Consider the following 18,404-nt stretch of genomic DNA (forward strand, 5'->3'; position numbering starts at 1 on the left):
AGTGGCTTCTGCTTCTCTTGTGCTAAAGACAAGCAAAGGGCTAAAATTCAGGGTGTGTTGCCTGCAGGGAAACATTATTCATTACCCTCTTCCAGGAGAGCTCATGGTAGCTGATCTGTGTCTCTGGAGACCACATCAGGATCTGTAGGGTCTGGTGAGGATAGAGGTGCACCTCAGCAGACAGACAGAGGGTGGGAACCCAGCTGCCACTCGAAATTCAGATTTACTTGGATAAAAGGGGCTGGCAGGAGAAGAGGAGGGAGGCCAGGGGGACCTTCCCTTCCTCCCCCATGACAATGACAGAGCCGTGGGGATCTCCATCTGTCCACCACGTGTCTAGGGAAGTCACCAGTGTGGCTCCCGGGCCAAGGTGCCACATGGTGGCACTGGGTTCCCATGATCACTCAGGAGTGCTGTCAGAAGCAGAAAATTGCTTTAACAAGTCAGCCTGAACAAATGGTGTGGGTATCCCCAGCACAGTGATTTCAGCAGCTGCACAAATACAACCCAAGCCTGCAGGGCCCCAGGCAGGCGTTGGTTTCCTGGGGCTGGTGCCACAGCTCTTCACACCAGGATGCCCATCCTTGGAGTGAGTCACTGGCCCTGGAAATCATTGGTATTCAGATGTGTTCGTTGGCATCCTTCTTGAAAGCTGCTGCTGAAATTCCTGGCAAGACTCCCTTCAGCAGCAAGAAGCTGGTTCTGCCTGACCTCTGCTCCTGGCACAGAGCCTGCCTGGATGACACAGAGGTTGGAGGTCACAGCATCCTGGCCTCTGCTCCTGCCCATAGAGCATTCCTTGGATGAGGTCCCAGGATGATGATGGTGGAGGCATTGTTAGTCCTTCTCTGACCTTTTAGCATAACCAATGGTGGGACAAGGTCTGGTTAATGGTCAGTCTCTGGAAAAACATCCTCAGGTCCAGTTTCTCTAACCATCTTAAAACAAGCATGTTCCTCTGTGTGGTTGCTCGCTCTTAACAAGTGTTCAGGAAAAGTAAGGGAGAGAAGTGCTTAGGGAGGATCCAGAGAAAGTTCTTCCACTGCTTATTGCTACTGCTGGTGAAAGTAAGAGTTCTGTATCTGTCTCTCAAAAAGCTGAGGGCTCCTACTTTTTTGACAGATGGATAATGGAAGAAGCTGCAGAAAGGCAACTCTGGCATGGTTAGGGGTATGACCTGTTGCCACAGTTAGCTTGTTAAGCCCACTGCTTTTCAGAATAAATTTGTCAAGGTTGTATTTGCACTGGGGTTGTTTATAACCTTTCCAGCATGAAGAAAAAAACCCCATGAATTCAGTCTGCTAACAAATAGTTGTGTAAATCACTGGCAAGGCATGATCTGTTTCTCCTGTCTAATATTTTGTCCACACCACCTGTAATGACCCTGGCCAATTTTCTTGCTGAACCAGGAGTCATCCAAACTATTAAAGTTCTCTTCATGTGACATCTTGGGACTTGGTGTCATTTCAAATCCATAAAAAATGCTTTGTTCCTTTGTAGCACAGCCAAGGAATGTTCTTAGAGAGTCTAAGGACTAATTCATACGTGCCTTTAATCACCTCTTTTTTGAATTTAACTAATTTGAGCAAAAGATAGATCATACTACTTGTCCTCAGAATTCAGGCTATTTCTACAATTAAAGAAGATATTTCTGCAATTAAAATTGACTTTTAAATCTGGCCTAGTGTGTTTTTCATTTTCTCTTCGTAGTTTCCTGCTCTAAAGAATTTGCTTGTCTGTGAATGAAAAAAAGACCTGTGTGCAAAAGTGAACAGTGGTTTCATCAGTACCTTACTTTTACTTTCTCAGAACAAAAACTTAATTTCACATTGTTACCTTTTTTCCTACCCATTTAATTACTGCAACATAATTTCAAACTGATTTGTAAAATCATCCAGCCTTTATATACTGCTGTTGTGGTGAATGTGGAATGACCTAATGCAAGAGGTCTGTGTTCAGAAATATCTCAAGCTGGTGTAAGCTGAAGTCTGACAAATTTTTCTCCAGCTGCATAATATGTTACCAACTCTGTCCATTCTGTGACAGAGTCCCAAGACTTGTCAGGGGTTGTTGTCCTTGTTTTAGAGTCTTCAGAGGGACCATGCTTTCTGCATCTCACCTTCAGTCCATCATTTGCAACTTTGAGCACGGCAGTAAATGCCTCATGAGATCCAACCCTGGATCTGGGCTGATCTGGCTGAGATTGAGGGCTTCCTTCTCATTGCCTGGCACCAAGAAACCAAACCCCAGCCAGCACCTCTTTGCATCATCCTAACACCTGGGCAGACATTTGTACTGATGTAGCTGAAATCCAGATGAGGATAATTAAATGTTGTCCCTATAGCATGGGTGTAGATAAAAAAACAATATATTTCTAATATCTTGGATAATGAGGGTTAAATCTGTCTGTCCACAACTGGTTGGAAAAGAAGGGAGAGATTTAGCCACCTCCCTAGAATCATAGAAACCCCTTCTTGCATTACACAAATAAAATAGTTTGTTTGCTAATCATATGCTGATTCAAGTGATTTCTATGTGGTACAGTTCAATATTAGCATGATCTGATAATTGCTAGAATTTAATTTATTTCAGTCTGCATCTGCATGTTCCACAGGTGGTAGTCAGTGGTCTTTCTCTGTCCCATGGGAGACAGTGACCTTATCACTTCTTTCCTTGCTAAAATCCTGCTCTGTTCCCCAGGTACCAATTGCATTTCCTTTCAGATTTTTCTAATTGATGGATGGAATTAAACTAAATTCAGAGCAATTGCTCTCAGCCTTTAAATAGCAGCTGGGTTGTGGCTTCTATTTCAGACTTGAAGAGGAGCCAGTGCTCCCAAAGGAGGGGCTGCTGTGCCAAAAGCCTGCCTGCCTTGCCCAAGACTGGTTTTACTTTTTTCCCAGAAGCCTTGCTTTGCACACACACTCAGACCATTGGGGATACAACACCGCCCCTTTAGAGTTTCTACCATTCTAGATAAAATCTCTTTCACGTTGATTCATACTAAGAAAAAACATTTTCTAAAGACTGCAGTCTCCTGGATGCTAGCCAAAGCTGCCTGTGTCCCATCAGGGTGCTGCAGCACGATGTACAAACTACAAACAGGACTAATATATAAAGTCAACACAAATTATTATATTAAGTTCACAGTGTCAGTTTAATTAATAGAAGAATAGCAACAGTTTAATAATAAAACTGTTTTATCTATTGTATGCTTTAAAATCAGTCTGCCTCCTGAAAGTGAGGTAGGGTTTTACTCTGGTTTTGCAGCAACTTGGTTCAGATTAAACTGATAGAATAATATGTCCTTTAGAGCCAAGAAATGTGTTTCTTGTACCACAGCAGCTGTACTAAAGATAATAGTGGGATGATACTTAAATAATCAAAATAATGAACTTTTGAAGTCATGCTATTTCACTGTATTGCGTGAAGATGAAGTCCCCATTACGGACTCATGGATACTTCCAATGTCTGAATCATACAGGGAGGTATTGTCTTGAGAATATCAATTATCCAGATGCAGGAGAAGCTTAGAATACTTAAGGAAAGGAGAAAAATATATGACATTCCAATACTGCTTGTTATGCACAGCATTCAAAACTTGATGTTTATCACTCACCCTTTAGTCTTTGGAAAGGAAACAAAGCCTCTCTTGGGCCCTCCTCTAAGTAAAAAGATGTTTCCTTATGTAAAATTCCTCTTCCAAGGTCAGGATTAGCTTCTGCCATAGTCCCTCAGTTTTATGATATGAAGAAGTTATATCTCAAGGATTTTTAGGGGGAAAGGGGGAAAAAATAAATCGTTATTGTTGCAATCAAGAATGGAGAGAACATAATTCCAGGAAGATTATAAAAGCTCAGGCACCTTAATAAGTTAATGTTGGAAACCTCCTTCAGTCAGTATTGGACTTCAGAATTACAATTTAAAAGGCACATACATCTATTGGCTGCACCATTTAACTTTTTACTGAGGTATATCTGCTTTGAGATGGTAAAGTCAAAAGCAGAGCTGGCTGTGCTGTGTCTTTCACTTACTTTCCTTAAAAGGTTAAAAGGAACTCAGACTTTCATGTTGTGGGACTGTTTTAAAAGAAGTGTCACCTACTTCAATTGAAAGACTCCGTCTATGCCCTTTGAGAGCCCTTCTAATTATAGATGCTGAGGTGCCCTTGAGCTTTGAATGTTTTTGTCCAGTTCAATATCTTGTACATTGCAGATTACTGTTTTACCTTTCCATCCAAAAGAACATTTTCAGCTTTTGGTCACAAGTTAACTTTAATTACATTACCCCTTCTAGAGATAAAGGATCTGTAAGCACCTAGAAAGGCATCATTAATTTACAAGTACACAAACAATGCATTTTCTCCTTTTAAAAGTGACTTTATTTCCAATGAATGGGTTATTATTTCCCAGTATTGCGTTCATTTGATCATGGGCTTCATGAGAATGCTTTGATCACAGATGGAGTTACTGTTTTGTACCTGCTGAATGGATTTTATCAATGCCTTGCCTTAAGAGGTGTTAGCTACATACTTTGATGTAGTAGTTTAAACAAACTCTTCATTTTCTTGGTTATTTTCTTGTGTTTTGGAGTATGTAATTCTGTGAGTGTGGAAATTATCAGGAAGAAACACAAGTCATAGGAAAACAAGCCAAATTCACAAACATATAATAAAGAATTATTTGAACATAACTATAAAACAGGTTAAAAAGGTTTGTAAACAGAAGTGATATTGGTCAGGTTTTCCAGCATAAATTATCTCCTTTCAGTCTGATCAGAAGAAAAAAATCTTTTGACTAAGTAGGTTGGAGAACATTTGTTCAAGATTTAACTTAATAATGTTGTTCAATTAATTAATAACTGCTGGATTCCTGGAGCATATAGGTGGCCTCACAATCTTGAGGACTGAGAGTCTGATTTCACTCTTTGACTTCCACATAAAGCCATTAATCCCCACTCTCTCCTCTTACACCAGCATCATCCCTCTAGACCCTGCACTGAAAATGAGCAGCAGTTACTGGGTCCCATGGTACCTGCACGAGGCAGCCACCAGCCACAGGTCACCAAAAGTCAGGGGTGCAGAGCCAGCCCTCGGGTGCTGCTGAGAGTGCTCTTTGCAGAGCACCTGTGGCCCCACCTCGCTGGTGAAAAGGGACCTCCTTGCAGGGAGGATGTTCCTCTGAGGTGAGAAATTAAAATGCTTCTTCCAAGGGCTGTGGTCATACCTGTACTGTTCTCTGCACATTTTCCTCGCTTGCATTCTTGGACCATCACAGCTATAATGATGCCATTACCACTTATTTAACCTGTCAGAGTATTTTACTGAGTTCTTAAACTATCAGCCCGGGATACAGCAGTAAGTTGTGATGATGGGGTTTATTGCTCATGAAATACACCTTCCCAATTCTAATGTGCTTGTCAGTACAATCTCCAAGAAAAGATACCAAGATTTTAAATTAAGAAACACAGAATTCCTCGGGATATTTTAACTTATCTGTAAGTTCCAGAGGGATGTCATTTATGCATAGTGTTCTCTTAATCTCTTAATTTGATTTTTAGCATTTTAAAAAAATTCCAGACACTTAGCAACAGAACTACAGAAAGCTTTATTTGTGGGTCACCTTCTTTAGTTGTTGGGAGATTATATTCAATGAATAAATTGAAACAACTCAAACATTACAGAAGTTATCAGGAACAAGAGTGTGTTGTACAAGAGCATTTTAGGGATGACTTAACAAGATAGTCACTCTGATAGCTGCTCTGGCAGATCTCCTAAAGTCATTAAGCATGTACAGTAAAGCGTGGTGCAGAACACCAAAGACAGCTTTTCACACATTCTCTGCTTGATCACAGATTAAATTGAATGTGAAGAAGAAAATTCAGACAAAGAAAGTTCCTTTGTGTTTCCCCAAGAAAGTAACTCATCTGAATTCTGGTGGAACTACTCCTTTCAGGATAAATTAATACCACAGGTTTCAAAATTTTCTAAATTATTAGAGTTATTATATATTCCATATGCATTAATTTTACAGAAAGTTATAGGCTTCATCTTCTGTGGCCACTAAAACCCTCATGTCTGTTACAAAAGCATTACAACATACAAATGAGACATTTCAGTTTCATATCAGATAGCATATACTGGATATGCATAGTGCTTAAGAAATTGCATCATTGCTACATTGTACCCAGAGCAGTTAATTTTGATTTTGTTACTCATTTATGGGACAGAATGCCACCATATCACTGACATAGTGCAAAATCAAGTTCCACTTCTCAAATATTTCAGTGGGTTTCCCTGGCTGCCAATGTGTTCTATTGCCCTGGACATGGAGATTGAGTGCCATTACTGTGATCCAAGTTAATTATAAGGTGAACTGCAAGTCTTTCAGGCTTTTGCCCATCTTTGTTCTACGTTTTTCATAAGAGGAGTATTTCTCTGAGCCATTTATCTGGAACTCGTTTCCCTCATAATTTTCTTAAAGAGAAAGCAAGCAAAATATCCCAAAGACTGAAAACTAGGGAAAGGAACAAGCTAAAACATAACTTATGCTGCCATTTTTATAAGAGAAAAAATACAGTGTCATATGTTTATGCTCACTTTTCTTTGCTGCTGAATTTCACACAAACCAAAGAAACATTACCCAGGATGTCCTTATTAATATTGCTGACCATAGAACCATAGAGTCATTTATGTTGCAAAAGTCTTCTGTGACCATAAAGTCCAACTGTTACCCCAGCACTGCCCAGTCCACCACTAAACCATATAAAACAGTCCACTAAACCATATAAATGTGGATCACAAGAACTCAACACAAGACATTAAAAGCACTTTTGAATTTGAGAAAAGACTAAATTGTCCATAAAAGCAACCAAGAAAACCTGTCATCTAAATTGAACTATGCTAATGTGTTCTCATAGATTTGACAGGAACAAATGCACTGGAAGTGTCAGACACTGCTGTCTCTAGGTTATTGAGATTTCTTTCCATCTAAACAGCCCTAACTTTTTCCTCACATGTACACAAGGAATCCAGCAGTTTGCGTAAACCTGGAATTTTCTCCATTCTGTGACAGTCTCCCTTGATAATTAAATGGCAGAAATTTGAAATGAAAAGAAAAATTGAAGCTGACAAATATGTTGAAAGAGAGATATGTAATCATCTCAAGGTAATATCACGCCACTTTACATCCTGCAACCTTTTAATAGATACTGTTATTCTAGAAATCATACCCATTATTTTTCAAAACCTGCTAAAAAGTTTTAGGCATCTTATTAAGCAGCAGTTGAAATCATAGAATGGTAGAAGGGCAGAAACTTGTACAAAAATGGAAGTTCTTTCTTCAGGACTTCACACAATGGAAGTGTCTCTCCAGTTCCAGCAATTTTCCTTGCTATACATTATATATCGTACATTTGGGGATTTTTTCAGTGCTCCTTTCATTTTGTTATATTGAGAAATATGTCTGCATGAAGAGGAAACATGGACTAGGGACACCCTTGGAATGATATTTTTAGTAGGGCTGAAGTATGAGGCAGTTTGTTATTAAGTTTTGTTTCGTCGGGCCAGGGTTTTATGAGCCTTTAAAAGAAAACTTAATACACACAAAGGATAGCTCAGCTATTACCTTTGGAGGCAAATAATGAGCAGGATGGCTTCTGCTGCAGTGTTGGAAACCAAACTGTTTAATAAAAGGAAAAACAATAAACAGAAAATCCGATCCAGGTACAGAGGTCTGCTCCTGGTAAAACACCTTCACAAAAGCCTCGCAGTTTTTTTGTCTTCTCTTTTTCTACCTGATGGCCCAGGCGGGATCTTTTGGCTCTCATCCAATTAGGTGACCCTAAGGTTTTAGTGAAGTCTCTGGGGTCCTATAAGGTGGCTTTTCACCTGATCGTTGGGAGAAACTTCTGGGCTTTCTTCCTTTTTTGGGGGACAAAGGCTAGTTTGTCCCTCTCTCATTGGGGGCATCCCCCTACACTCCTTCATCTCACCCTTTACTATACATTTAGAAAGAAAGAGGAGAAAGGAGTATAGATTAGAATGCCAATAATTTTTGCTGCCAATTCTCTATCTTAACTTTGGTGAAGTGTTTTTCCAGGTAGGCTTTAAATTTCTGGCTATATGTGTGACTTTTACATAGAGGTAGGTTTAACAACTTTTTTATCACAACAATAACTACAAAACTTTTTCAGTGCAAAACTTTCTTGTAAACAATTTTAACTAATGCAAACTTAGAAAACAGTCTTTGCTTCTATCCGTGGCTTAGTTGTTTGTGCATTCTTCTTCTGGTGCCGTCTGCTGCTCTCGGATCGGCTGCACTTGTGGCTTGACATTCTTTGCAGGGATCCATCGAAGACCTGTGTTTGTAGAAATGCATGCAAACCCCCGGCCCCATGTTACAAGAGGATGGGGTCCTGAAATCTGTCCTGTCTCTGGATCCTTGATGAAGACTGGTGGTCTTTCCTTGAGCTTTGCCTGACTGGTATTGCTGAAATGCCTGAAAATTGGTGGTACCTGCTCCATAAAGGAATTGTTTAAGAAGTTAAAAACATATACAGCTTTATTCAGCCTCTCTATTGTAGAAAGCACTTCTGTCCCCCCTTTCTGTCTTTCTAGTATCATTTTCAATGACCTGTGTGCTCTTTCTACAATAGACTGGCCTGTGGAAGAATGTGGAATACCTGTGGTATGTTTGATACCCCAAGTTTTGAAAAACTCTTGCAATTTATTAGAAATGTAGGCTGGTCCGTTGTCAGTTTTGACTTCTTGAGGAATACCTAGGGATGCAAATGCTTGTAAGAAATGTTTAATCACATCTCTACTTTTTTCTCCTTGATGTGCAGAAGCAAAAATTGCTCCTGAGAAGGTATCTATTGATACATGTATATGTTTGAACCTTGCAAATGACTGATATTGAGTGATGTCTGTTTGCCATATCTGCAGGCTATTTAAGCCTCGAGGGTTAACTCCTGTTGCTATTGCTGGTATAGCTAATTTCTGGCAATCTGGACATGACTGAACAATTGCTTTTGCCTGATTCTGAGAGATGTTAAACATTCTTACTAAAGCAGGTGCATTTTGGTGATAGAAAGCATGGCTCATTCTTGCTTGTTCAATAACATTAGGAAGTGTGTGCTGGATTGGCATGGCTAACAAATCAGCCATGGCATTTCCCTCTGCTAAGAAACCTGGAAGAGAAGAATGTGAGCGAATGTGCATTACAAAGTAAGGTTCTTGTCGAATGGAAAGAAGTAAGATTAACTGTTTGAGCAAACTATATAACTGATCATTAGCAACTTCTTTTAGCAGAGATCCTTCTGCTCTTTCCACCACACCTGCAACGTAAATTGAATCTGTTACTAAATTAAAAGGAAATGTGAATTTTGAAAAGACCCGTACAACTGCTGCCAACTCTGTAATCTGTGCAGAACCATCTACTTCCTCAATATCTGATTCCCATTTTTTTGTCTCTGAATTTTGCCAAGCAATCACAGATTTTTTAGACTTCCCAGAACCGTCTGTAAAAAATGTGATTGCCTCAAGGGGTACATTACTTCTTAAAGGCTTATGAATTAATTTTAAAGATGAACTTAATAGCTCATGTTTGGGACAATTGACTGAAATTTTTCCTGCAAAATTTTCCAAAGCAAATTGCATAACTTCTGAATTTTGAATTAACCATTCTAAGTAGATGGTTGTGACAGGCAGAAAGATTTCTGCAAAATCTCTTCCTGCAAGGGAAAGCATTCGAGATCTAGCCTTGATAATCAATTGTGAAATAATTTCAGGGCAAGTTGTTATAGTTTTACCCAATTGACGCGATAGGAAAACCCACTCTAAGATTATCAGATGGTCTTTCTTCTCTAGATCCCACTGGAATATCAAACCATGAAGTTGTGGACTCTCCCCTAAAACTGCAAACAAAAAAGACAGGTTAGGATTATACCGATGAGCCTGACGTGACTGGATGGCTCTCATCACTTTCTCTAAAGCATTTTGAGCTTCTTTGTTGAATTCTCGCGGTGAGTTTAAGGCTGTGTCTCCTCTTAACAAATCTGCCAGAGGAGCCAAGTCCTGATTTGAAAGGCCTAGTAGTGGACGAAGCCAGTTCAGAGTGCCTACAAGCTGCTGCACTTCATTCAAGGTCTTTGGATTTGTCCTTAGCTGGAGTGGCTGCGGAGTTACCGTTTGTTCTGTGATCCTGTATCCTAAATATTTTCCAGGGAGGAAGTGTCTGTATTTTTTCTTTTGCTACAGTGAGTCCTGCTTTCTCTACTGCTGAGATGACCTGATCTGTTGTCTCCTGCATTGATGCTTGGTCCTTTGCTGCTACTAAGATATCTTGTTAAAATCCAGTTTCTAACCTGAGATGCCATTGTGATAAAATGTCCCGTCCCCAAAGAACTATATCAGCTCCTACAATGAATGGTCTTGTGGTGGCAACACGACCTTCAGGCCCCTCAAATGTGACTGCGTGCGAGCTTCGAAAGCTCTCACAGTGACCACCAATACCTGCCAGCTGATCCAGCGTAGGCACGACGGTCCAGTCCTGTGGCCATTTCGATCTCGATATCAGAGTGACGTCTGCTCCGGTATCTATCAGGCCAGTGAGGGTGATGGCTTGCCCGAGGTGCTTCAGGACACAGGTGAGCTGAGGCCGCCCACGGCTGATGTGCCTGGTCCAAGCGATGACAGCTGTGTTGTTCTGTGACTCTGGTAGGAGGAAAGCTTGCGCTATGGTTAACCCTTTGGGTAAAAAACATGGAGGGTCTAGACACAAAGCTAAGACTGTAATTTCCTGTGAACAGGTGACAGACAGCACAGTTGGAATGACATAAAAACCTTCTGCATGGGATCTGCTCACTCCCACTATTAAGAACTGACGTGGTTGTGGTTCAGGTCCCAGCTGTCCTGTAGACACTGTGTGAGCAACAGCATTGGTTAGCATCACTGGCTGGGCTGTAGACAGCTCCAGTCTGGTACCTGGGGACATTGTGGTCGGAAGTCCTGCAAGGATGTGTTGCAGTTCTGAACTTGGTGGCCTGTGGTGGTCTCTGGCCTCTGGTGCAGTGGTTTTTGTATCATTGCACGCCACTGCTCCGTGCTGGGCTGCACGTTTCCCGGCAGATGGTACGAAAAACCCTGTGCTGGGTAAAAGCTGTTAGTATTGTGACAGAAACCTCTGCATCCACTGTTTCTTGGCAATGGCCTTCTGCGGGTCCTAGGACATCCCCTTTTAAAATGACCTCTCTGACCACACGAATAGCACGAGTCCCTTGGAATTTGTTGGTTCTCAATTGCACCTTTGAATGCTATTAAAGCTTCTGCTAGGGTTTGTGTTTGCTTTTCTACTGCTTTTTCCTGCTGCTTTAGGGTGTTTTCTTGAGCTGTTGTGATGGCACTGGCCAATACTTCTGCCTGCATGGCTGCTGCATGCTCAGGGGTGCTCAGGCGGTTGCAAGCATCTACTAGCTGTGTCAGGGTGGGTTCAGGATCTTGTGGTAATGTACGTAATGCCTTTTTACAGGTTGGGTTTGCATTAGAAATTGCAAGCCGTTTTAATAACTCTTGTCTGGCTCGATCTATTGGAATCTGCTTTTCTAATGCCATTTTTAAACGGTCCAAAAACTTAATATAAGGCTCATCTATGCCCTGTTTTATTTCTGTGAAATCTAGTTCTGGCTTGTTGCCATCAGGGACCTGTAACAAAGCTGTTTTTGCTGCTTCTTTGACATCCTGCAATACTTGTCTACTAAGAGTTCGGGCTTGTATTTGAGGATCTGTATGAGCTCCTTCACCTGAGAGCTGATCTATAGTCAAATTTGCAGTAGCTGGAGTTCCTGCATAACCTCTTAAAAGGTCGTTTAACAAACGTTTCCATGCTAGTTCCCACAAAGAAAATTCTGTTGGAGATAGCAGGGATGTGCAAAGCTGTTTTAGATCATGTGGAGTGAATATGTTTGCTGTGAAGGTGGCCTGTAATAGGCTTCTGAAATAGGCAGAATCTCTACCATACAGACGAGAGGCTTTGCAAATCTCTTTTAACTCAGCAAAGTTAATTTGTTGCCATGTAGCCCTGGGTCCCGGACCTGCAGTGTATTTCACAGGAAAAACCTTCAATTTCGATGCAATTTCCCACTCTCCTTCCTGAACTGCATCCTTTCTTATCCTCTGCCAGGTATCTGTGACTCCCTGTGTGTTAAACTCTTCTTTAGATTGTTTGAAATTACATTGTGGAGCATAGGAATAGTTTGTTTTTTGTTCCGGTAAGTTATCGGACATGGGCGCCGCCATTTTGGACAGGGTCAGTTCCGGCGCATCACTTCCGGTTCCCACGCTCGGCAGAGAGGGGGTGTGCCGTCCCGGGCTGTGGGCGGGGAGCAGGGGCAGGGACACCGACCGGGCACCGCCTAAAAAAGGGGCGCGTCCCTGCTCCGATGGACAGGAGCTCAGGGAGCAGCCACCCAGGGACTCCTGGGAGTCCGACGAGGATGGCGAGCTACGCCCACGAAGGACAGAGCTGGGCTCGGGGCTATAATGGCGATTGCCACGTGCTCTATTGTTCTCAGACTGGATTCTATCGGCTCGGCTTTTTCCAGTTTTACTGTCAAAATTCACCGATTTTGAACGCCAAAGCAAGGTTTTGAGAGGAGATAGAGAGGACTTTGCTCTGGTAGGGTTTTTGGAAGACGGGTTTTGCAGACAAGCCTGGCCAGGGCTGGTCTGCTCCCCCCTGTTTCGGGATGGGGTCGGTGAGGCAGGCGGGGGGGCAGCTGGCCTGGCTGCCTCCCGGCCTCTCCACCGGGGTTTCTCGGCTGGGATAAAGGAAGGTTTTTGGGTCCCCTCAGAACTTCGCTTTCTCCTGTCTTCTCTGTCCTGCCTGCATTCTGCCCTCTCCCTGGTCTTTGCTTGCTTTTCATTTTCCATTATTACAAATTTCAATACCGTCCTGAATATTGGACGCAGCTTTAAGTTGGACTTCTTGTTCTTTTCTGTGTTATATAATTTCAGTCCAACTGAATCCCAGAAGTCTGGATCAAGTTTCTGAGACATGTCTGAGTTTGGGAATTCTTTTAAGACCCATTTTACAAGCTTTTTAAGCTGTTTTTTGTCAAACTGAATATCTTGGATTTCCAACTTATAGTTAAAATACGAAAAAAATTCCTGCTCAGCTACTGACAACCGATTCCCCATGGTGAAACTCACCGAGTCTTCTGGTCGTCCTTCTTGGTATAGACTTTTTCCCGGGTCCTGGGTGCAACAGTTTCAGCTTAGCCGATTCACAGTATCCTCTGAGGGTGTGCCGTTTGCTCCCGTCCCGTCTGAATTATAGCCTCTTCTTCACCGGTATGAGGCTTCGATTTGGGATTCCCTCTAAACCTCAAATCTCTTCTTCTGAGTTTTCTTTTTTAACGCGACAAAAAACTCAGGTGCAGGCCTGCTTCCCCAAAAACGCAAATACCAAGGAAAATTGTCCTATTTTGATTGAGGTAATCAAAAATTCCTAGACCATCTTCCTCAATATGAGAAATTCTGTCCAGGTGCCACGTATTAAGTTTTGTTTCGTCGGGCCAGGGTTTTATGAGCCTTTAAAAGAAAACTTAATACACCCAAAGGATAGCTCAGCTATTACCTTTGGAGGCAAATAATGAGCAGGATGGCTTCTGCTGCAGTGTTGGAAACCAAACTGTTTAATAAAAGGAAAAACAATAAACAGAAAATCCGATCCAGGTACAGAGGTCTGCTCCTGGTAAAACACCTTCACAAAAGCCTCGCAGTTTTTTTGTCTTCTCTTTTTCTACCTGATGGCCCAGGCGGGATCTTTTGGCTCTCATCCAATTAGGTGACCCTAAGGTTTTAGTGAAGTCTCTGGGGTCCTATAAGGTGGCTTTTCACCTGATCGTTGGGAGAAACTTCTGGGCCATCTTCCTTTTTTGGGGGACAAAGGCTAGTTTGTCCCTCTCTCATTGGGGGCATCCCCCTACACTCCTTCACTCAGTTGTATCTTTTCCAAAGTTCTTACCTGCTGATCTCTGTTCCACTTTTCTGTGCTCCAAAAGCTTCTCCTGAGTTTGCACTGACTGCTGTCTATTCCTCCCAGTTCTCTTTGCAATATTTGTTACTCAACTTATCACCTTCATTTTGCTAGTGGACGAAAAGGAGCTTTTAGAAAAATATTACATCTTTTCAACTGTACATCCATGGCTTTTTAATCACCTCATATAAGTTTCTAAAGAGTGCTCTGAGGAGCCAGGAAAAAAAAGATTGCCAGTCAGAAAATAATCACTTCTCATAATTTCCCTCAGTTTGACAAAACCAACCCTTACTCTCTGTTTTACCACACTGAATGTAATCAGATTGTGATCGCTGATCTCCAGGCTTTGCCAGCTTCCTCTCCAATGACTAAATTTTCTTTTTTTTTTAAAGCCAGCACAACAAAGCCTACTACAGAATTGCTTTTCATTGGACATATCGTTGCTGTGAGAACATACCATCTACTGCTTCAGGACAGTTGTGTTTTAATACACGCTCCCTGGGTGAGACCTACAAACCCACCCACATTTGTTCCTGTCTTTGCATTGGGAACAAGTGCTCAGACAGGGAGCTGTGCTGGTCTCCTACTGGGAATCCTGCAGCAGCCACCCCTGCCTGTCTCCCCATCTTTGTTTCCCTGCTGAGTTCTATCTGATGTGCATCAGATGCTGTAATTGCACATTTCCCTCAGCTGTGCATTACCAGAGCAGTTCCAGGTCTGTAACTCTGTGTTGCTGGGTGGGTCAGGAGACAGAAAGAAGCAGGCAGGGATGGGATCTCCACCTTGGGTCCCATGGGCTGGGGAGAACATGGCTGAAATATGATCTCCCCTCAACATACAGCAGCACAGAACTAAGGCCACTGCTGCAAATTCCACTTTTGGGCTTACAACAGCTGGATATCCCAGCATCTTCAGAGTCTGGTCTGAACTATCTCCCCTGGGCAGGAAGGTAAGGAAAAAAATTTCTCCTGACCAGAGAGGATGATAGTAAATGGCCTCAAGTTGCTCCAGGAGAGATAAAAATTGGATATCAGGAAAAATTTGTTCATCAAAGGAGTTGTCAAGCACTGGAACAGGCTGCCCAGGGAAGTGGCAGAATCACCATCTCTGGAGGTATTTAAAAGACATGCAGCTGTGGTGTTTAGGGACAGGGCTTAGTGGTGCACTTGGCAGTGCTGTTTAACAGTCCTGCTTGATGGTCTTTGAGATCCTTTCAGTTCTAAATGATTCCATGATCCTATGAAATGGTTCATGTCTTTCTTCCTTCTGTGGGTAGACCAGAAAACCTGCACAAGCTTAGTGTCAAACATCCATCACCCTTAACGAGTCATTTTGAATTTCAAAACTATTTACACATGGGGAATGAAACCAGAGGAAAAGGGGAGTAGAAAAATGCTGCAAATTTTTGAATAGAAGCACCATAAGGGCATTTCTTCACAGCACTGCAAGAATCTGCTCTGACAAACCTATTTGAAAGCTCTACCACTTTGGTTTGAAACGACATGGTGTGGGGTTTTTTCTCTGATGCTCACCCATTTTTAATTACCTTTTGCTCCCTAATAAATTTAGCACAGTTAAATTGAAAATAGCTATGATCCACAGCCCCCACTCATTATCAGAAATCTGTATGCAGTTGCACCCAGTGTTTCAGTTTGCATAACTTATTTGTGACGTTATTAAAGCTGCTTGCATAATAAAATTAAATGCAGTTTACATTTAGTAATGTGTCTGTTCACTTGCCTGTAATCAAACTGACAGCTTTTCCTTTAAACAGTCAATCAAGTCTCTGGCTCTTTCTGGCTCTGTTTATTTGATTGGAGTTGAGATGTCATAAAACAGAATGGAATATTTTACAAGTTCTGATTACATGCTTTGACTTTTTTAGGACTGCAATTTCTTTCATTCATAAAAAAGAATCTCTGAATTATTAAAAGAAAAAAAAACCCTGATTTTAATTTCACAGTTGATGCTACAGCTACAAAAACCACAATCTGAATTCTGAATGTTTTTTCTCAGTCAAAACTAGCTAAAAAGCCTACACATTAAGATCTTAATTGATTAGATTATAGCAACAATTTCATGGATAAGGCATAGTTTTTCCAGGCTATATCCTCTGAATAGAGTTTTATTTAAAGATAAGGCAAAATGATTATGCTACAGAACAAAATTCAGGAACTAAATGATACATCTGCAGCTGCAGTAGTAGGTGGTTATCTGAAATAAAAAATATTGCCTAACATTTTGCATTACTCATAAATTAGATACATATCCTTAATATGCCTTAGTGAGGCCATGTTAGCTGTCATCAATCACCTTCATAATTTTGATGTGCCTTAGCATAGTTTCCAGTCAGGTTAGCTCCATGATCTTTGCAGGCACAGAGGTGAGACTGACCAGCCTGTAGTTACCCAGGTCTTCCCTTTCCCCCTTTTTAAAAATGGGGGTCATGTTTCCCCTTTTCCAGTCAGTGGGAGCTTCACTGAACTGCCATGACTTCTCAAATGTGGTTTACAGTGCCTCAGCAACTTCATCCACCAGCTTCCTCAGGACCCTGTGTGTGCATCTCACCAGGTCCCATGGACTTGTGCACCTTCAGCTTCCTTTGATGGTCTCAAATCTGATCTCCTATGGTTTTTTATTCTCCCATTCACTGCCTTTGCCTTCTGTCACTCAAGTGGTGTGACTGGAGAGCTTACTGGTGAGGAAAGAGGCAAAGAAGTCTTTAAGAACCTCAGTTTTCCCCACAGGAGTGTTTCCTTCTCAAGAGGGCCCACATTCCCATCATCACTGATGTACCTATAGAAGCTTTTCTTGTTGTCCTTGACATCCCTGGCCAGATTTAATTATATCAGGGCTTTAGCTTTCCTAGTCTGATCCCTGGCTGCTTGGAGAATTTCTCTGTATTCCTCCCATGCTACTTGTCCTTGCTTCCACCCTCTGTAGGCTTCCTTTCTGTGCTTGAGTTTGTCCAAGAGTTCCTTGTTCATCAACACAGGCCTCCTGGTGTTTCTGCCCATCTTCCCCTGTTGGGAAGCATTGCTCCTGAGTTGGAAGAGGTGATCTTTGAACATTAGCCACCTTCCCAGGGCTCCTCTTCCCTTCAGGGCTGGTACTTTGCCAAGCAGATCCCTGCAGAGGCCAGAGTCTGCTCTGCTGAAGCCCAGGGCACTGAGCTGGCTGTGCACCCTCCTCACTGCCCTAAGGATCTCAAACCCCACCATTCCCTGGTCACTGCAGCCCAGGCTTCTCTTGAGCCTCACGTTCCTCACCAGCCCCTCATTGTGAGAGCAAGGTCCAGCAGGGCACAGCAGCTCTCCTCAGTGGCTCCTCTGTCACTTGGAGAAGGAAGTTATCCTCAGTGCATTCCAGGAACTCCCTGGATTGCCTGTGCCCTGCTGTGTTGTGCTTCCCACAGATGCTGGGGTGGTTGAAGTGCCCCTTGGGGACCAGGGCTTGTGAATGGGAGGCTGCTCCTACCTGTCTACTGAGGCTTCCTCTGTTCAGAACTCCTGGTAGGGCAGCCTGCCACAGATCTCCATTACAGTGTCACCTGTCCCTGCCCTCCCTTTAGTCCTGGCCCTGAGCCCTCAGGCAGCTCCTCATCCATCTGCAGGCAGCATTCCTCATGCTGCAGCTGCTCATTTACACAGGTGGAGACTCCTCCTCCTCCTGGTCTCCCTGCCTGTGCTCCCTCAAATCCTTCCGTTTGAACACTCCCATTGCAGGATGCATCCCACCACAGCTCTGTGCTGCCAGCAGGATCACAGCCTTGCAGAGCTGTGCACAACTCACCTTGTCTTGTTTTTCCCCTGCATTTTGTGCATTTGCACAGAGACATTTGAGACTGATGCTCAGCAGGGCAGCAAGGTTGGTGAAGGGTCTGGAGAGCGAGTCATGAGAGGAGTGGCTGACGGAGCTGGGGGGTTAAACCTGGAGAAAGGGAGGCTCAGGGGAAACTTCATTGCTCTCTAAATCTCCCTGAAAGGACATTGTAGGTAGGCAGGGGTTGTTCTCCCAGGCAGCCTGTGAAAGGGTGGTTAAACATTGGAATGGGCTGCTCAAGGTAGTGGTGGAGCCACCACCCACCACCCCTGGAAATGTTCAAGAGATGACTGGATGTAGCACTTGGTGCTATGGTTTAGTTGATAGGTGGTGTTTGGTCAAATGTTGGAACCCAGTGATCTGGGGGTCTTTTCCAATGTTAATGGTTTTGTGCTTCTATGATTCTCAGTGAAGGTGACTTACTGGCTGCAGTGGCTGCAATTCCTCAGTGCTGCTCTTCAGGTGCTCACCTGATGACCTGTCAATGCTCTCCAGGCTCTGGGCATTTCTTGTGGCCCTGGTATCAAACCGGTATGACTGGGATGG

General features: G+C 42.8%; 2 protein-coding genes across 47 annotated transcripts in view; one reads left to right on the forward strand and one right to left on the reverse strand.

The window, feature by feature from the left end:
• LOC135293390 (collagen alpha-1(I) chain-like) overlaps window positions 1-18,404 on the forward strand; it is a 406,941-nt gene that overhangs the window by 213,215 nt on the left and 175,322 nt on the right. The gene's annotated exons all lie outside the window — the stretch shown is intronic.
• On the reverse strand, window positions 10,223-13,994 carry LOC135293385 (uncharacterized). The gene is made up of 2 exons (XM_064407460.1): window positions 10,985-13,994; window positions 10,223-10,714 (listed from the first exon to the last, which is right to left on the reverse strand). The coding sequence occupies exons 1-2, from the start codon at window positions 13,193-13,195 to the stop codon at window positions 10,637-10,639; spliced, it is 2,289 nt and encodes a 762-aa protein (XP_064263530.1). The 5' UTR covers window positions 13,196-13,994; the 3' UTR covers window positions 10,223-10,636.

The sequence above is a fragment of the Passer domesticus genome, chromosome 2 (genome assembly GCF_036417665.1).
Source record: "Passer domesticus isolate bPasDom1 chromosome 2, bPasDom1.hap1, whole genome shotgun sequence".
Lineage (NCBI taxonomy): Eukaryota > Metazoa > Chordata > Aves > Passeriformes > Passeridae > Passer > Passer domesticus.